General features: G+C 32.3%; 3 protein-coding genes across 7 annotated transcripts in view; 2 read left to right on the top strand and 1 right to left on the bottom strand.

The window, feature by feature from the left end:
• Positions 1 to 1577: 1577 nt before the first annotated feature.
• On the top strand, positions 1578 to 3734 carry LOC117099948 (probable small nuclear ribonucleoprotein Sm D2). The gene is made up of 3 exons (XM_033239479.1): positions 1578 to 1738; positions 2284 to 2457; positions 2929 to 3734. Exons 1-3 carry the CDS (start codon positions 1734 to 1736, stop codon positions 3101 to 3103), a joined length of 354 nt encoding a protein of 117 aa, XP_033095370.1. The 5' UTR covers positions 1578 to 1733; the 3' UTR covers positions 3104 to 3734.
• Positions 3735 to 5367: 1633 nt separating this feature from the next.
• Positions 5368 to 7975, top strand: LOC117099953. The gene is made up of 3 exons (XM_033239485.1): positions 5368 to 5517; positions 6392 to 6877; positions 7487 to 7975. The coding sequence occupies exons 2-3, from the start codon at positions 6396 to 6398 to the stop codon at positions 7533 to 7535; spliced, it is 531 nt and encodes a 176-aa protein (XP_033095376.1). The 5' UTR covers positions 5368 to 5517; positions 6392 to 6395; the 3' UTR covers positions 7536 to 7975.
• An 886-nt stretch (positions 7976 to 8861) lies between these two features.
• Positions 8862 to 21174, bottom strand: part of LOC117099946 (fasciculation and elongation protein zeta-2-like) — a 52654-nt gene continuing 40341 nt past the window's right edge. For 2 of the 5 annotated variants that reach the window (XM_033239475.1, XM_033239474.1), the window contains exons 5-9: positions 19052 to 19063; positions 17319 to 17554; positions 16823 to 16898; positions 15926 to 15991; positions 8862 to 15007 (exon numbers count right to left, since the gene is read on the bottom strand). In XM_033239475.1, the coding sequence (XP_033095366.1) occupies positions 14991 to 15007; positions 15926 to 15991; positions 16823 to 16898; positions 17319 to 17554; positions 19052 to 19063 (407 nt within the window). In that variant the 3' untranslated portion in view covers positions 8862 to 14990. The remainder of the gene's footprint in view (positions 15008 to 15925; positions 15992 to 16822; positions 16899 to 17318; positions 17555 to 19051; positions 19064 to 21174) is intronic. The other 3 variants (XM_033239477.1, XM_033239476.1, XR_004444049.1) reach the window with 2 other exon arrangements.

Here is a 21174-nt window from a genome sequence, read left to right as displayed (position 1 = left end):
ATTTTTGCTGATATTATTATTGTTACCATATAAATAATAAAAAATTCTCGATTTTTTTTATTCATATTATTATTATATATTAGTCTTAGTATTATTATTTTAATAATAGTAATTTTAAAAATATTGTTATTGGTGTTTTCTTGGTATTTTTCTCATATTATTATTATTATTATTATTATTATTGTTGTTGTTGTTGTCACCTTTATTATCGAAGTAGGCCTAGTATTATAAGTATCATAATTATTATTATTATTACTAATTAGTATTACTATTACAGTATTATAAAAATAAACATTATCTTTAATTTATTATTGCTATTATCACCTTCAATGTTATTATCACTAATTAGTATAATTAAAATAGATATGTAAATATCGTTATCATTACCATATTATTACTATTAGTATTGTTAAAATAAATATTACTATTAATATTGTTGTTGTTATCACCTTTATTATCGTTATTATGACTAATTAGTATTATTAAAGTAAATATTTTAAAAGGACCGACGTGTCACTGGTGATTCACGTCATTGGATGCATCCTTGTCACTGACGGGTTTCAAACATAGCCCCCAATGGTCGAACAAATATGAAGGACTGTCATTTGATTTTAGTCGGATTCAAAATAAATTTTTAACATTTAAAAAAATCATAATGTGGTTTTTCTATTTCAATTTTTTATGATTAGGTCTACAGTATGTACTCATGTCAGTCAGTGTTTCAACATGAACAAAATAAAATATTAATATATGTGTTTTTATTAATTAATAAGATTGCTTAATTAAATTGTTAATGTTACAATTGTCAGATTTTATTCCATTCTGTAAGTGGCGGGTTTTCTCTGTTGAATAAGAGTACAGTGTGAAGAAATGTATACAACGATCTCACGACGATGATCAGAATTTTACTAATATACTGTGTACTTCATTTTAATCCTATTGAAGAAAAAGGGTGCAGAAACTGGAATATTTACATTTCATTTTAATTATAAATAACTTGTGGCCGAGTTGACTGCAGCCGAACTTTTTGTGGCCGAGTTGATTTGTGGCCGAGTTGACTTGTGGCCGAGTTGACTGTGGACGAGTTGACTTGTGGCCGAGTTGACCTGCTTCCAGCTAGCGGCCCTCCTCCTACATAAAACATAGACCTACTAGGCTACCCCTACAACAGCTACGGTTTCACTGGTTAGTTAGATAGGAGAATTAGCTACAGCAGACAGTTAGGCCTAGATGATAGTGAGAAGGTATCCATTATGTGCATATGTTATTTATATTTTACTCACGTTGGAATGCTACTTTTTTAACGTTGACGAAAAACTGCATACACCAAAGACAACAAAATATGTAGCAACTTTCGTAAACACACGTCGCACTCTCTCTCGAGCGTCTCGTCGGAGGATGGTGAGGTCATAGGTTGGATAAAGAACCAGTCGATATCATACTTAATTTTGACTAAACATTTTATTTAACTGTTTAACATATATATGTATACAAATATTCATAGGTAAATAACATTTTATATAATTTTAATATTTACTACAATTCATATTTTAAAGCTGGTTTATTTTAATAAATTGTGAACGTTTATATTAACTGCCTAAGCGGTCTGCTCTCAAAAAACAACACAGCGAACCTACCTGTGTATACCAACGCTTTGCTGAACGTTAAAGAAACGTACATTTCAGAAAGGTTATTTTCCGGCTAGTTGAATCTTGGAAATCTGCTTCTGAACAATGGCGTAAGTTGTACTTATTTGCAATTTAGAATATTAAAAACGATATTGGTTGTTTAGTTTTATATTTAGCTGATTTCTGGTGGTTATATTTGTCTTTTACTTTAGGTAAGCAATGAAAGATTCTTGTATTAAATACGAGAATCTTTCATTGCTTTGGACGGTAGGATCCGGTACAGTGCCTAGAACTGGAGTCTAGTTGTGTAGGCCTAGTCCAGGCCTCTCTTTGCCTAGGCCTACCCACCCTACTTCTGTTTGATTGGCGTCTTACCCTAAGTGGGTATATTTCTCTTTGTCAGCCGGTCTGTATAGCACGATAATTTGGACAACTGGAACCATTCACTTCCTTAATCTTAATTTCTTAAAAAGTATGGGAAACGTTTGTTTTCCAGCATTGCAACCTAGCCTAGCCTACTACTACTACTACTCTACAGGATGGTACAAACCATCCATGCATTTTAATAAATTTTAAAAAAAATTAAATTTTCCTGTTTCAGTGTGAATGCTTTCAGACATTTATAAATGGTATTATTATTATTGTCTGCTTTCAGGTTGGCCAAGCCAAAGAGTGAACTTACATCCGAGGAGCTAGCTAAGCGAGAGGAAGAAGAATTCAACACCGGTCCTTTATCTGTGCTTACTCAGTCTGTCAAAAACAACACACAAGTTCTCATCAATTGTAGAAACAACAAGAAACTTCTTGGTAGAGTTAAGGCTTTTGACAGGTATGTCAGTCAAACGAATTTGATATATATACTCATTGTATGACTTAGATATTTCACTGTCAATTATTAATTTACTATGCATTTAGAAGTTCATTTGATACTCTGTGGAAGTAGTCCATTCCAAAACAAATTCCTGACAGACCAGTTTCATTCCCAAACCATTTACACCCAATCAGGTATCAATTTATATTCCCGGATAAAGGAGGAAACACAACAATCAAATCTTTCCCAATATTGGCAGAATGCAAATCCTTTTTCTTTCTTTTGTATTACAGCGCAAATTTACTGTATATATGCACACATACATTTCGGAACTGTTTCTAGATTGAAGTCAAATATAATTTTTACTTGTTCTCCGTTGAAGCGCATTGAGACTTTCCTGCTGAATGCGCTATAAAAGAATGGAGTTATTATTATTTTTACAGTACACACATTTACTTAATCAGTTTTTTGTTTGATTTTTTTTCTCAGACATTGTAACATGGTTCTGGAAAATGTAAAGGAAATGTGGACAGAAGTTCCAAAATCTGGCAAAGGCAAGAAGAAATCTAAACCAGTAAACAAAGATCGCTACATTTCAAAGATGTTTCTGCGGGGAGACAGTGTCATTCTTGTGCTCAGGAATCCATTGGCAACTGCCAAGTAGTGAAAAGGACTAAAAGACTTTTATTCAACTTGAAGGGATGCGTTTCTTACTTAGTACAGAAAAGACTCATTTCTGTTGTACTATAGGATTTAAGCAAGCTGGAGTAATGCAGCTTTGAATTCTATAGGTACTGACTTGATATTCGGAATTAAGTGTTGGATCGCCGCTCAAAGGCTAGCAGCGAAAGAAGCTGTCACAGGTGGCATCGTCTGGTGATAAGCTAATATTTAATGCAGAATATGCAGTACAAAAAGAGATCAGTAACAAATTTGATGCATTAAAACAATGCATTAATCACAAGTAAAAATGAATAAAGTCATTTTAACTTCCTTCATTGTTTAAAAGGGTTTTTACAAACTGTTTCACTTGTACTAATATTTTTTTGTTTGTTTATTGATTAATGATTGTCTCAGAAATCACACCCCCCCCCCCCCTTTCCACCTTGTAAAAAACACACAATTGAGACATTTGTGTATATATGTGTTTTGGAAATTTCTCCTATCATTTTTGTTTGCATCGATACCTGAATAAAATGCCATGTTTGTACAGTTTTTATTGACAAGTCATTATTGGATGAAAAAACATGTTAGCTAAAGGTATTTGTATTGAATAAATTGTGTAATGTACAGTAGTAATTTGTTTGCATTCAATATTTTGGAGCAATTCATTCAAGGAGGAATTCATGCACACAGCTCATAAGAATAAAGCTTATGTTTTTTACAGTGCTGTCGAGACACTGCATGCTTTCTATGAATCTAAATAGCCTCAACTAATAATTCAGCAGTAGATACTTGTTTAATGAATTCATATACTGTATTTCAATTATTATTCAAAAAAAGAGTTTAACGACAATTAAAACATTTTGTTCCTATAGTGTTTATAAAGTTCCGTATTAAATATTAATATTTTACCATAAACAAGTTACTGTAAATGTATTTCAAACGACCAGCTGCTACAGATAGAGGGCGGCAGACTGATATCTATAAGCTTCAGGCGGTAGCATTAATAACTATTTTACTACCTATGACTGAAATAAATCCAAAAAATATACATCATAAAACTATATACAGTATTACATACATTGTCTGAACTTGATGTGTATATATTATGTCCTAAAAGAAAACACTTGTCAGAACATTTCTAACCCCTGTCCGAAAATTCCCTTGTGGTATTATAATACTTCATTTAATACAGTATCCGTTTAATTTGATAATATTCGTGTGATCATCTGATTCAATCATTGACGAATAGAAAAAGGACATCTTGTCATTTAGGTTAATGTATATTTGTAAAATACAGACACTGAAAACCGAGTGGTATTAATATTATGGGCAGAGTGCCCGCCCCACACACCCGATGTTCCCTCCTCCCCACCAACCCCGGCGTGACATTCATTGTAAACGCCGATGAAAAACAAACTTATTTTTGTATGCCTTATCAGAAAAAAAATATTCTGCTATGCTGCTGCCTTCTTAGTAAAAATATTCAGAACAGGATTTCATGAAATTGCATCTACAGTATAGGCTATTAATTAAGGGCCGTTCGAGCGAAAAGCGCAAACCGTATTCCGATGAATTCACCGGTTAATCGCGCCGAGCACACAACTTGTGGTCCACCGTTTTCGAGTGTCTCGATCGTCGATCGTCTTAAAGTATATTTCAGCATCATACTGCATTTTATATATACCGGCCCTCTAATGATAAAAAATGAATAGTTTTATCAGCCATAAACAATTAAAACATAACTAATATACTAAGATACCTCCTTGGATGAATAGGGGCGGATCCAGAGATTACCAAAAAAAAAGGGGGAGGGGGAGAAGTGGGACAAATCGAGATAATACTATCGCGAACTTTTTGTGTTCTAGACGCCCGAAAATAACATCTAAGGCATTTTAAAGCGATTTTTTTTTCTTTCTTTTTTTACCTGCCCCCGACGCCCTAAATCCGCCTCTAAGGCGTTTTAAGCGATTTTTTTCCTTTCTTTCTTTCTTTTTTTTACCTTCCCCCGACCCCCTAAATCCGCCCCTGTGAATTAAGACTCCCTTTTCATTTAATAGGTTACGTTACTTTCAAATTACACTGTACTTTTATAACAAAATAGGGCCTACTATAGCATCGAAATAAATTATTATAATTATTAGTTGAAATTAAAGTAGTCTGGAATAAAACTTAAATGTCTTTTTCAATATCATAATTAGAATAATTGATGGGATTGACTTTGGGCCCCGCGTGATGGCGCGTGGTCATGCAAAACTGCGTCAGAGCGTTGCAAAAGCGCGCCCTCAATCGGTCCTACTGCCATGGCAACAGCAAGCCCTTTATTTTAGCCCTCCAGAGTCTCAGAGCAGCCTGCTGTGCGGTGGTCTAAGACGATTGTGTGGAAGGTGTAGATAATAGGAAGAGCACGCTTTGGTATTTATCGAATAATTTTCATAACTTAATATTTTTATAATAAATCATAAATAAATGATTGTTGTTTGACATTGCTTTGTTTTCTTATAAATCTTTTTCCATGGTCCGGATATCCCGTTCAAAAGTTTATTGTTGCTAAGTCTGTACTTAAGCAAGGCACCGCCACCGGCCTGGTGTACAGCGCCGGTCAATAGAATGGCCGCATATATAGGCTAAGTCCTATGACTAGTCTTTCTAATTAAATATGCTATAATTACTATTACAGAATTAACAGCACTTTTCATTTCCTTTCTTAACCATTAATATTATTCTCTTAATTTCCTTTCTGTTCTCTCGCCTTTATTTTATTTCCCTTTCCTCTTTATGTTTTTATTGTATTTTCACTTTTCTCTTTCCTTTTCTGTTTTCCCCGTTATTTACATTTCTTTTTATTTTAGCAAGTAAAAAAAAAACTATTGATTCAGACAGGTCTTTAGGCCATATGTACTTTTTTAGCAATTTTTTTTTTGTTATACTATAATATTTTTGTTAGTATGATTGTCATTATTTCGTTATTAATTAGATACAGGACAATGGGTTGTATGTTAAGAATTTTGTGATCGCTCTGCTAGATAAAGATTTGCTTCCATCTTGAATATGCAGTATTGCATGTTATAACAAATTTGGATATGCAAGAACAAATTCAAAGCCAGATATCTTCCAAGCCACTATCATTATCATGTATTATTAATTACTTAATTAAATTACTGACTAATGGTGGCCTAGGCAATTTTATTTAATATTCATTAATAATTAATATAATACTAGGCCTAATTATTGTTTGTATACTGAAATTGGAAAATAAATTATCATTAGAAAATATTTTATAATACAGAACTATGGCTGCGCAGTGCTTAGGAAGTTTTGGAAGCCATAAATGGCGGTATCACCAATACCTTAAGGAAAAATACTATCAAAACCTTCCAAAGGACAGAGAAGGTGATGAAGGCATTCATGGATTTAGCAAGGAGACAGTGTGGGTTAATAAACGATACATCCCAACAGATTTGAGAAGCACAGCACCAGTAGCCAGACACAAGCTGATGACTCCCGATCAGCTTCCACAGGCAGAAAAACACTGGGTTCCCGATGGAGAACAATCCCTCAGGAGTATATCCCGAGCCAGTGAAGAGACGTGTATCTATAGATCACAACCAAGCACAAGATCCGAGCAGTGGTCCACGTTAAGACAAATGCTCCCATCGTATGGCACACCTATCAGGAAAGGCCCCCCTAATTGGGGGACAGGCATGGCACTTCCGCCTGTAGTAACACCAAAAAAACAATCACGATTTCCACACATCAACAGCCCAATGACCAAGTAAGTAGCTTTTCTTCATACAATACCAAATATTTTCACTTACAATCTGAATAATGCCTCCCAGATGCGCACTTGTTTAGAGATATAAATTCTATTTTGGGTAAACGTCTCGGCGCTTAAGCAGTAGTAACATTACCCAACATGCTGTGATATCACTTCAAGACGATAACCGATTTCTCACAAAATTAAATACTAAAAATGCAGCAAGTCTGTCAGATAGGGCTTATCACAACATGTGGTACAATTAAAATAACCAGAAATTTGTAATAAGCGACTCTCTTGAAGATGCGCCGCACCAAAGTCCCAAACATTTTATTGAAGCACCGTGGTTCTTATTTTGCCATTTATGGTATTGATGAGTATAAGACAACAATGGAAATATGCAAATGTTTTGGGAGCTCCCCAAGTTTCATTTTGAATTTTTGCTGTGTGCGTATCATTACTGTAATGTGTTTTGTACTTGTTTCATCAAAATTCCCCATCAATAAAATCATGTGTTTTAGCTGTAGTATAGTAAATAGATTTTACAAAATGATAATTTTGCTTTTTCTACATTTATTTTATTTTGACAAACACAGCTAAAGTCACTGATATTATTTATCATTACAGATACACTGATGACATGCATTTAACAAATAGGTTGTTCAGATTGCACTAGACCACCTGCTGAACTTGACTCTAATCAAGTAATATGGAGCAAACAAGGAAACGTTTAAAATGCCTAATCATGTTTTGAAGTTGCAACAAAAAGATCAATAACTTTCAAATAATGTATATCTTGTTTACATACAAGTTATTGTAAATCACATATTTTTATAGGCATGATCGATCACGATGCATTGTTTTTTGTAAGCACAAATTCTGTGTTTATGTATTTTTGCTATAATGTTTTGCAAAATACTTTTATATGCCAAAGAAGTATTAATGAGACAAGTGCATGTGCAATTCTGGAATTCAAAGTGTGCCTTGCTTTTTACAAGTATTTTCATAATATAATGTATAAATTCATTGATGATATTGAGTTTGATGTAAATAATAAGAGAAAATTACATGCCATCTTTCCATTTTTTGTTGTATTAAAATGATAGAAAATATGTATATTGCATTTAATAGTTTCAAAGACATCACCTATCAAACCTATGAATATAATCTTTACCATTTTTGCAAATTATTTTCTATATTGTGAAGAAAATTCATCTCGTAAACCTTTGTACTCAGGCGCTGTCGTCTATGAATATTTGAGGATAGTGCATGGCGTAGAGGGGGGGGGGGGGAGGTGTGAATGCAAACAGCTGTAGGATATAACAAAGGTAAAGTTAAAGAACATAAACATAAAGAAATACATTGAAATATAAAACATGTCATATGGGGCTTGCCATGCCAACACCAGCCTCAGTGACCAAATCAAGAAAAAATACTTTTAATATTTTAATATATTCATATTATATATATATATATCTATATATATATATATATCTATATATACATATATCTATATATACATATATCTATATATATATCTATATATATATAGATATATATATATATCTATATATATATATATCTCTATATACACTATATAGATTAAAAGGCAAAATACTGGAAAACAACAATGCTGTGGGAAACAATGGCTGGATCTCAGTAGAGATACAAAAATGATAAGCAACAGCTAAAAAGTAAACGTAAGTAAACGTTTACTTTTTTCTCTATATATATATTCTCCTTAATGAAAGCTTTAAAATGATGGGTCATTTACTGGAATCAACTTAGTGTTGTCAAAGTTATGAGTAAAAGTATTATTATAGCTTCTCTGTACTAAAGTATAAAATACTGCTACACTCTTATGCTATTACTCAGTTTAATATCTAGCGACAGTACTTTGGTTCTGAGATGGCATGCCTCGTATAAGAAATACACTGAAAAATATAAAAAAAATCTCATACACTTTGCAAGTAGACCAAAAAGACGTAAACAGTAACCCAAATTTATCTTTAGACAATTTATTGATACAGAAGACCAACTGATACACAGACACGTAATCTAGTTTACTTATCAATTGGTGTGCACATGAATGGTGGAGAATACAAGTTGTTTACATTTACTCGGTATATTATTAAAATTGTCTACGAGCTGAAATCATTGTTCAAAAAATCAAACCTCACAACATGTACAATTGAAGTCTACAGTTTAGTTTACAATTCATGCAACAATATTGCACAAAGGCGAAATATATCCCTCGTACGAGAAATATGCTAAAACACGTCCCTGCTCGTATCAACCTGCTGTTTCATTTGGATTTATTTTCTATCACTATGATGATGTCGGCGTACATCCATTTCATTAACACATCTGGAGATTGAGCCTTTATCGACGCATTTTGCGACTAAGGTGATTTATGAGAGCTTTTAAAAGCATAGCCCTACATGATGTAGTGACTGGGAAACTCATTTGAAAGTAGCATGGCAAATTGCTTATTACCAATATCAATAGTGAGTTGTCATACTCAAATTAAGCATCACAAAAAAAAGTATGTGGATATATTTGCCGACTTAATCAAGAACAAAGGTAAAATTTGCTATCCTGCTCTTAATTACACCATGGTTTAATGTGATATTGTTCTTGGTGCTATTCATATTTAATAGAATGTCAGAATGATACAGTGCATATTAAATGAATATCTATATTCTATGGGTTTTGTATGGATGGAATTGATGGCACACATTACTGAAACAGATGCAAAATCAGTGTCAAAGTATTGTAAAATATGTGAATTAAAAGATTAAAATTTAAAGTAGGCCTAATTTTAGACTGGAATTTTTCAATTTTTTTTTCATAACACTAGCAGTAATAAACATTGACAGCAACAATATTATCACAAAGAAAGATGTGTAGTAGATACATATGATTATATCTCTATCTCTGTACCAAAATTTTGTAAAAAAAAAACTGCAAAAAAGATGAATGGTGTAGCTTGCATGTAAACAAAGCTAAAAAAATTAAGTTGGGCAAAATTTAACTTATCAACATACCTGTATATTAATCATAATTGGAAGAAGCTTTCGATTGTGCAATTCTTTGAGCAGACACTCATCCGTGACCATTCTGTGTTCTTTGCACAGAGGACGATAAGAACTCAAGGTCTTAACATGCGCAGATGGTTTTAAGTGATATGATTTTGTTTTGGATCTTTACGTTGTTGCTCAATCAAAAGCTCCCTCAAAGCAATATTAGAAATGCTCTTCGAACCTTGGTTGGAGGCTTAAGTACAACTCACTACCCTGACATGTGCAACAATTCTCAGCCTCGGAAATGAAGTCAATTACACTTTGTACCTCAACTTCAAACACGATAATTGACGCCCTGCCCAGACTATCAAATTTTATTTGACAAAAACATACGACATTCCCAAATATGGTCATGATGACATTACATCATGACCATATATAGGCATACAAAGAAAATTTGATAAACTGGACAAAGTTTAAGAACTCTACAATCCAATTCATGGCAATCTTCCGACAATCTCTCTTATATACTATCAAAATATGAACGACTTTGCTTTTTTTTTTTCTTACAATTAAAACTATCTACACCTTATACAATATTTTACTGATGTCTATCTTTTAGTCTGTGATTGCACTTGGAGAGTAAAAACATTCAGTCAATTTTACAAGCGCCAATAAAACAATACTTTTCCCTTCACTAGTACTAACCCCGGCTCTTTCTAACCAACTATTAAAACATATAACACAAATAGTAGTTTGATAAATATTTAAGGTTCTCCTTGAAGATAACCAAATATAGAATGGTCAATTATAAACTAAAAAATAAAATTTTGTGACAAATATTATGAAGGTTGCCATCCAAAAACTAGCATCAGTGGCAAAAAAAAAATAGAAATTAACTTTTTAATACTTTCTTATTCTCTACATTTTAAGCTTTAAAATGATGTGTCATTTACTGTAATCGACTTACTATTGCCAAAGATATGAGTAAAAGTATTACAGCTTCTCTGTACTAAAAGTATACAATACTGCCATATTATTATGCTAATTAATCAGTTCAACATAACAATAGTATGCTGATTTTCGATTGGCAGTGTGTTACGTTATTGTATGTGTTTGGTACTGAAGCAGACCGCCACGTTAGCGACAGTGATTTTTTCTAACTTTTGCTCGGCATATCATGCCATATTGTATATATTGAGTTTTTATTTTGGAACAAATAAAATGAAATATATGAAATTTTGTATACATACAAAATCTCAAGCACCACTTTACCTAACGTTTTTTTAAGTACCCAATAAAAAACTCCATCAAAAAGTTGGTTTTCAGAACATATTTGTATCCCTTAACAAAACATGAAAGTAAATGATAATTATTTTGCCGATTTTTGTAGTAACATACCAACTATTTAACATCATCTTACTACTACAAACATGATCAATTATTTTAGGTGTACAGTATTTAGGTTTGAATAGTATTCTATGAGAGAACAATATTGTGTGGCATTCAATAAAAAAATTAGTAAAAAAAATCTAAGCAGAAAAAAAAAATGCACATCCTAAAAAACAGTACTACAAAAAAAAGTAATATAATAGTATAAAATTAAGAATCATCGAAGCAATACTGTGATAAAATGCACATTTTTAAGTTAAAATTTCCTTATAAAAGAAATATAAAACATTAAAAGAAATAGTATTTAAAATTATGAAATCAAAGAAATAATACTGAAATAACCAAGAGCCCTTCTGTTAAGCGCGGCTACTTGGATATTGTGTTGCTAAAGACCCATAAAACGATGTGATTATACGTATATTTATGGGACAGCGTGTACGTTTGTAGGACATGCATATTCCTGGATCTGTTCTGATTGGTCATTTGTCAAATTTGACAAGATCCATTAAGCTACAATGTAACAGAATTATGTTTTATACATTGGCTATGTTCAGAATATTACATTACATTAATGTAAAATATAAATAATCCTACAACACACTGATCCAAGTGTGGAGTAATACTATTTCACGATATCCAAGAAATATTTTCTTAAAATCAAAATAATAAAACAAAAATTATTATAATAAATGGATAATGGATATAAAATAACTTATTATTCATTGAGATTAATATGCTCTTTGGTTATTCATTGCTTCTCAAATACATGAGAAGAATCTTGTTTCCAACAAAATCAACTAGTACCAGTATTTACAGAGCACCAACTTAAAATTAAGTCTTCATATATAATATTAAAATTTATTAAGATTCACATTTCGAGAATGTAGTTTGAAATTCCAGATGATAAATAAATATGTTCTGTAAAACCTTAAAATTTCATAAGAGGAAAACAATATTAAAATATAAAAACATAAATGTAAGCAAATAACATAACACGAGTTTTTTCATTATTTTTTGAATTGGAATTTCATGAAATTAAAATCGAATAACTTTTAATCTCAGCATCTACCTCACATTATAAAATTGACTTTGTACAAACTGATGGAGAGAGTAGATACAATTTGAATAAAATAGTCTCAGATTCTTGACAGGGAAGTCATTTTTTATGATTGCACAATTAAATCACTACAAATTTAGTTCTCACTGTAACATTAACAACTACTAATAATTATATATTATTCTAAACATGAACATGTACCTATAATCAATTGCGCACTTCATACACTAATGTGCAATGTTGCTATTGATGCTAAAATGTAATGTGTAGCAAAACCACTCAATTACATCCACTGCAAGATTAATTGGTTAATTATCCTCTTATTGATTAGTCCGACATTTTTTTTTCTCACATACAATAATACAAAATTCATTACCAACCATTCATTGTGGTTATCTACTGTTTTGCCTCTCTGTTAATTTTAAACACAGCCATTGAAAGTGTCAATACCACTATGATTTTTTTTCTAGAACTAATGATTTGTCATAACTTGAATGAATTCTTGAGTAATACTACCATGTTCAAACTACATTCAGTATGAATTTGAGTTAGAAATGTAAAAATCTTGTTGAGTCTCACTCATGTCAGTTCCCGTTAGATGCTATTCCCCTAAGGCATAGCAGATTAGGGCTTAAAAGATAGTGAAGTAAGACTTGGAACCTAGTTAAGTAGGACTTGGAACATAGTTGAGTAAAACGTGGAACCCAGTTGAGTAGGACTTGGAACCCAGTTGAGTAGGACTTGGAACCTAGTTGAGTAGGACTTGGAACCTAGTAAGACTTGGAACCCAGTTGAGTAAGACTTGGAACCCAGTTGAGTAGGACTTGGAACCTAGTTGAGTAGGACTTGGAACCTAGTTGAGTAAGACTTGGAACCCAGTTAAGTAAGACTTGGAACCTAGTTGAGTAAGAATTTGCAACCTAGTTGAGTAAGACTTGGAACCTAGTTCAGTAAGACTTGGAACCAGTTGAGTAAGACCTAGCCTAATAAGAGTTCAGAGTTGAGGAAAGTCTTCAGTTGAGAATTGGAAACTAGGTAATTAAGTCCTGGAATTTAGTAACTCTTTACTTTAGTGAGAAGTTGGAACTTAGCTAGGTAATACCTGGTTATTGAAAAGCTGACCGTAGACTTTAGCACACAATAAAGACTTGAAGACAAAAAGTTTTGACAATGTATGGTTGATATTTGAGTAAGACCTAGCCTAATAAGACTTCAGAGTTGAGGAAAGTCTTCAGTTGAGAATTGGAAACTAGGTAATTAAGTCCTGGAATTTAGTAACTCTTTACTTTAGTAAGAAGTTGGAACTTAGCTAGGTAATACCTGGAACCTAGCCAAGTAACACTTGAATAAAATTTACGGCCAAGTTGAGTATGACTTTGGAGTTAGTAGCTGAGAAAGACTCGGAATCTAATTGATGACAACTTTGAGGCTAGTGCAGTATGACGTATACAGTGGTAAAAGTTCAATCTAACTCTACACACAAAAAACATAGTTATGTATCCATATTATGTTGCAGTTACACTTTTTACAATATAGATGATTAAACAGGACAAAAAATAAAGTACCAATAATACCAGTATTAACAATGTTAGATTATCCATAATGAATACAATACTACACTATTAGGAATTTATGAAATATCAAATGCGTCTAATAGTTCGAAAATATTAGAAGCAGCATCTAAAAGGGGAATTACACTTTGGTTACCACAGCTACAGATTATTCTTATTCATTAAAGCTATTTCAAAATTGGGCGGTAATGTTTGAAGAAATTTAAAAAGAACACAAACTCAAGGTAAAACTAAGAATCTATAATCTACGACAGACTATCCTGATGATGTGGGTTTTGGACAACTTTTAAAAGATCTAATAAAAATTCAGTTTGCTGATCACTATTAAAATTGTGGCCTCAAAAATTCATAAAATGGATTAAAATATGCATATAAATAAGTAACGGCTAAACATGTTCTACTCTACATCAGTTTATCTTTATATTTAAAATTGTTTTGTAGGACATCTCTCTGAGAATTGTGCCTCTGTTACAAAAATGAGCCAATAAGGGAATAAATCAGATATACTTTGTTTAGTTCTTATATGAGATCACTGAAGAATCTCCATGAACTTTCTAAATTAATCTGTTAGTCTTTTCCTATTTTGTCTTTCCAAGATGTAATTTGTTTTTTGCTAGGGTTGAATTTTACATGGCTGTCTATAACATACCAAACAAATACAGCAAAGGAGCATGGTAAAACTACTTAAATCCAAATGTGACTGAGCCAAGCTTGTTAGAACACCTAGGCTAAACAGTGCTACAAAAATATTTACAAGGGTCTTTTTATGCTGAAATTATTTTTTGTTGTAATTACTTTAAGGCTTTGCAAAAATTAGCTCGGGAAAAAATTTCACTTTTCTGCAAAATATATAAAAATAACCAAATTTTAAGCTTCACTAACATGGTTTGATATTTCTACATACAATTTGTTGCTATTAAAATTCTTTTCGGAGAAAAAAACAATACATTTTTATTTGGTTATTGAAAAGCTGACCGTAGACTTTAGCACACAATAAAGACTTGAAGACAAAAAGTTTTGACAATGTATGGTTGATATTTGACCTTGCTACCATGGAAACAAGTTTTCATGACATCACTTCAAAACTTCTACGTCGGACACAATACTAAGGAGAGAGAAAACAATTGATCATAGTGAAAATAATATAAAAGAAAAACTAAAAATGCTACAGCTGGCTTTTCATGGGTAAAGATAATGTCTTTAGCATGTCCCTTAACCAAGGTAATTCAACAAAAGGACGCACATCTCGGGACATCAAAGGTTATAACTCTGGCATCGACATTCTAGGCGCACGTGCGTCCCTACACGCTGAACGTCACAAAAACCATAGCAACCAGACTATAAACCGTCAGCGTACGTGACGATTTACCCACGCGCGTGTTAGTTGCCATGTTAGTCGCGCGTCGTGCGGTGATTGCAAAGGCCTAATGATATTTTGCACTAACATTAGACTGAAATATATTCTTCATTTCAACATTAATTTTACCAAAATTGTGGTGAATTGTCGTTCATGAGACTCACTTCGCAGAAAAAATTAATAAATGTTCCGTATATCTGTCTCTTATACACATCTAGATGTGTATAAGTGACAGATTAATGTTACATAAGAACATGAAATTTTATAAAATTTGTAAATTTTGAATTGCTATAACTTTTCATTTTCTTGGTCAATTTTCACAAATCAAATTGCAGTTTATAGAAGCATTTAACAAGCTCGCGGTAAAAAAAAATCAAATGTAACAGACATTGCGAAGTACCCAAAATTAATAAAATAAAAACTAATACCATAAAACGAATGGCACGCATAGACTAATAATTGACGGCTGTACTCGCAACTAGTATCGGATTGTCGATGCCACAGTAAAGATCAAAGGACTGTACGCACGCGCTATGTTCGAGAGCAGAGATGTGCGTCCTTTTGTTGAATTACCTTGCCTTAACCACTTTATCATTTTGTACTCTCGTGAAAATTATAAAGATAATGTTCTACCCTACAGTACATTACACATGAATATTTAATTACCTTTGAGTATATAATTGGTAAGAAGATCTGGCACTTCTTTACTGTCTTCATCCATTGCTCGGAGAACTGAAAAAATAAAAACAATTTTAATTTACAGTTATAGTCAGATATCATGCATGCATGCGTATAGTCAGAATATAAACTCCTTAGTATCACAGTCTTCATAAAACCACGGTTCAGTGTTAGCTGTAGTACCACTGTACTTAACACCATATGTAGTACTAACGAAATTCTTACAACCACCATCATTCTGCAACCATTATTAGCAGTAATACCACCAATTTTACTAGCAATGGAATCATCGTAACCATTACAAAACAACCACAACCAATACTGTCACTATGTACTACTACTACAACATTTAGCAGTGACCAACAAACACAACCACTACCAACACACCACCCCCATCACACTATTAGCGCCAAAACGAGAGTTTGAAAACAGGTATATTACAACCACCATAAAAACCATCACTATTGGTACTGTGCCAATACCATAATATTTAGCAGTGACCAACGACACCACCATTACACTATTAGCGCCAATACCTAGAGTTCAACACGTCTGTTACAACCACCATAACGCTACACTATGGTACTATACCAATACCAAAAAATTTAGCATTGACCAACAAAATCTTCACAACCACAACCAACACACCGCCACCATTACACTATTAGCGCCAATACCAAGAGTTCAACAGGTCTGTTACAACCACCATAACACCATCACTATGGTACTATACCAATACCAAGATATTTAGCATTGACCAACAAAACTTTCACAACCAATACACCACAGCCATCACACTATTAGAACCAATTCAATAACAGAATATTACAACCACAATCTCCACATTGTTATAACCAGCATTTTTAAAGAATATTTGAAACATACTTTTGGTGACAATCTGTAATGTCTGAATGTTTGGTGGTCCTCTTGGCTTATTGTATGGTATTCTTGTGGTTAGATACTGGAAGAAACATTTTAAAATAATATTTATTTTTTTTAAATCAAAAACATTTGTACAATAGCAACCCAAATAGTTGAATTGGAGTACTATTAAAAACATCAGAAAAAAAGTGAAAAACTATTAAGAAAATACAGTAGGAAACATAAAAAATGTAATTAAAAACATAAAAAAGAACAATATTTATAAATATCAATATATTAAAATCATTATAAAAAAAGCAAGAAAAACAGAGCAATTTACAATAGTCACTTAAAAAAAAAATAAACAAAATGATCAAGTATATACAATATAGAAAACATAAAAAAGAACAATTCATTAAATATAGTATCATTTTCATCTTAGTACTTTAATAAAACTATGACAGCAAAAGCAATTTTAGCCAGAAAATTTTTTTTTTCTAATAAAATAAAAGAAACTTACAAGGCCAGGTTCCACACCGTTCTTTCCTTTCTTGCCCTGTTTTTTTACCTTCAGCGACTTCTGTTTATTCTGTACCTTTACCAACGCAGAAATAAACTGGTTCTTCATCTCTTTTTCAAACTCTAGTTCTTCCCGAAGGGCGAGGTCGTGCACCAACACTTGTGAATAGTCCTTAATAGTTTGGTCAAGTTCCTCCAGCAGTTCGTTCAACGCTTGCAATGACATGGTCTTCAGTTCTGAAAATAAACATTGAAATTTATTAGCCATCCATAAACATCTGGAAATATGATTAATAAAAAAAGATAATGAAAACAAATCCACAATGTGACACATACTAGACAACCATCAGACATCTGAGAAACAAACTAATAACAGACAAACATTATAAATAAGCATACAATAAATATTTATTAGAATATTAATAATAAATAATATTTATAGCCCAAATATAAATATTTCTAGTCTAGGATCTATGTTTATGTAATTATATAGGTGGTGGAACAAGTAAAACCATACCAGAATACCCCAAAAAAAAGAAAAATTATAAAAGGCTTGTACGTCTAAATATATGCATGCCCACAACCATCAACTAAGGCATACAAGCACAATTTTGAATTAATAATTTTTGTAATCTGTATACATGATTATATTATTGCATTTTAATGGAAAACGGCAAGACACGCATATCATTGTTTTGTGTACAGATGCATGCTTCCCCGATCTAAAGAATCGTCTAATTAGATTATAATACAAGCTCCATCCATAAAGCTACGCTCGGGGTATAAGGTAACTGTTTATGTTTCCTTACAATCAAAATACAACACCATTTGTGAAAGAAGCAGGCTGGGTAAAGTAGTATTTATCATAAATCCATACACTAACTTGATTAATGATATAATAAAGTAATGTAAATTATTGATTGAAAATTGAAATAATTGTAAAATGTATAAATACATAAATAAATGTTGAACAAAATATAAAACTCGAATGAAAATATCTTAATATAATGCTTAATGATGAAATTGATTAACATATTGTTAATTAATAGTTTATTTTTTGTTTGGTCAACAAATGGAAATTTAGCCTGTAGGTTTAGTTTATCAATATTTGAATATTCTTTAGAGCAAGTAATCAGGGCCAAATTTTAAAAACAAAAACTAAATTAAATATACAGTATGATACATTATTATTGTGTAATTATCTATAATTGTTTTTTTAATAATATAACAAAAAAATTATTGTTTTATTTATTTTATTTTCATTTCTCTGGTCATTTTTCTCAATACTCCAAGTTTGGAATTAGAAATTTAGCTTAGTCTTGGCATCCCACATTGGCCACTGTGTTGCACTAGTACAAATGTGTACCACATACCTTGTTAATTTTCCCGCCCAACTCTCAGAATCCATTAATTTTGAATTTTTATAAAGATAAAATATTTTTGTTAATTATTTTTTTGTAGAATTTTAATATAACTCCATAATAAATATGATAATGGTGTATTATATTGTTCCATACAATCAGATAATATTGTTATGCAATTAATAATTGAAAAAAAGAAACATTAAATAATAAGAAAAAAAAAAGAAAATTTAGACACTGAAATGCTGAGTGTACTGAAACTATGGAAAGCAAAAATGGCACAAATTTGAACAGTAAAAGCACAATATAAGAAGGCACAGAAGCAAATAAAAAAATTTCAAAATAAACAAAAATGCTAAAAGAAATCAAATACCTTGCCATCCATCTGTGTGCAAGTTTGGAAAATGAAAAGAAAAACAAAGAAAAACAAAAGAAAATTAAATGCTAAATAAAAGCAACAACTTAAAAAAAAAATAAAGGTTGCACATCCGATAAACACCCTCTGCTCACAATGGTATGATCCTTTATCAGTAACTATAGAGTTAATGTCAAGTGTAAAGGGGAATAAATATAATATAAAAAGTCTCAACTATCAAGTAACCTACTTTTTATCCCTTCTCTCTTTTTTTAATACGATAAGACACATCAATACGAAAATAAGACCACTCATATAATATTTACAACCTCTGTTACTATAACTATGCCTGATATACAAGGGGTCCTCCAAGTATCTCCCGGAGAATAACCAATCTCCTGCAAATTCATAGTATTTGCATACTGTCACTGCTTTATTATCAATTTCTCACGGATGGGTATTACATTGTGCAGCAAAATAAAATTACCGGAAATATGTTAAGAAAGCTCATTAACCAGATCAGTGGCAGATTCAAAAAGGAGGGGGGGGAAATGAGGGGCAGAGAAAAAATTATATTCAAATTTAAGTCCGAGAATATGATTTGTGGCCATCTAGAGGTGCAATAATCATACATTTTCTTACCTCAGCCCCAACTATGGCAAGGTCTAGACCCTCCATCTGTGAAGAAAGTCCCTCCCTAGGCCAATATTTCAAATTCTTGAATCAGCCACTATAGAACTCACGAAACTAACTTTTTCTAGGTTGGCGCACCGGTTGTGGCTTGGACTCCCAACCTTGAGGTCGGGGGTTCGAAACTCTGGCTGTCCAAATCGCTTGTGTCCTTGGGCAAGGCACTTTATCTACGGTTGCTTCCCTCCACCCAGGAGTACAAGTGGGTACCTGGTAGGTTCCAACACAACCTGCGCTGATTACTAGCTGCAATTTATGGAATGATAATATAATTTCGTTTACTAATTTAATTTGGTGTTTCAATGTGTTCCATATGTGTTTGATCCAATGACCGGGGTAGTAATGTGAAGCGCTTAGAGGCCTTGTAAAGGCATGAAGCGCTATATAAGAACGACATATTATTTATTTATATACTACTACTACTACATTACTACTTTTTGGATTGTCAATCAAAATTATTTCCATTATCCATTCATGTGCTGTGCTGTTAATGCTACTCTGAATATGAAATTAGAAATAAATTATGATTCACAATAAATTGACTTCAAATATAAAGATGAATGTAAATTTTGATTAATCTATTGACAATAGACTTCTCCAGAATGTCAAGCAAAAACCTGACCAATCAGAATAGGTTCTAAAATTCTAAAAATGCGGGGCTAGGACTATGCTTAAAAACCGTAAGGAAGATGCGCATTATAAATGCCCGTACCAGTCCAAGTAGGAATTAAAGCATTTAAAAATTTATATTGTACATTATGGATGTCGTTTTATTGGACATTTGGCAAAAATAAACAATGGGCGGGGCTTAGTTGGAATGTAGCAGAAAGAAGCAGATTCACCAGACCTTACATTATATTTACAAAAATATTTATGTATCACATGTGTACATTATTAATTATTATATAATATTACAATATAATGACAGATACACCTTCAGGGCTTTTATCCATTAATTGTAAATACCTCTTATTAGTTATATCCATGTGAATATATCTTATTTCATACGTGTCTGAGTTCCTGTGTCTAGGAGAGTAATCACCATACAGATGGCCTAGTTTTCGATTACCCACATTTCAGACATATTCTCCATCAACCTTATCATGGCATTCATTCAAATTACTCCTTCTAGTACAGTATTAATGCATTGTCTGTCCACTGTGGTTTGTCAACATTTTTCTTAGTATTTCCATCATCTTTACTATCAGCATATCATACATCATGATTATTATTATCATTATTCAGTGGCGGATCCAGGAATTCAAAATAAAGGGGGCCCCGGGCAGGTACTCTTACAGATGGAGGATTTACAGTATACCAACTCAGCCCCACTATGGTTGGGGCCAAGGTAAGAAAATTTGTGATTATGGAAATTGCACTCTCAGACTTTAAATTTTGAATATAATTTCCTTTATATAACCATTTAAAAAAAAAAAATTGAACAATTTGGG

Source organism: Anneissia japonica, unplaced genomic scaffold, assembly GCF_011630105.1.
Source record: "Anneissia japonica isolate Jap-2015-1 unplaced genomic scaffold, ASM1163010v1 scaffold287916_len461452_cov168, whole genome shotgun sequence".
In the NCBI taxonomy this organism is placed as follows: Eukaryota; Metazoa; Echinodermata; class Crinoidea; order Comatulida; family Comatulidae; genus Anneissia; species Anneissia japonica.
This window is presented reverse-complemented; position numbering and strand designations above follow the sequence as displayed.

Excerpts from the sequence above, each read along its gene's own strand:
- LOC117099948 (XM_033239479.1), top strand. Across the intron at positions 2,458-2,928 it reads AGAGTTAAGGCTTTTGACAG|ACATTGTAACATGGTTCTGG; the intron begins GTATGTCAGTCA and ends TTTTTTTCTCAG.
- LOC117099953 (XM_033239485.1), top strand. The coding sequence starts at position 6,396 with ATGGCTGCGCAGTGCTTAGGAAGTTTTGGAAGCCATAAATGGCGGTAT. Across the intron at positions 6,878-7,486 it reads ATCAACAGCCCAATGACCAA|ATACACTGATGACATGCATT; the intron begins GTAAGTAGCTTT and ends TTATCATTACAG.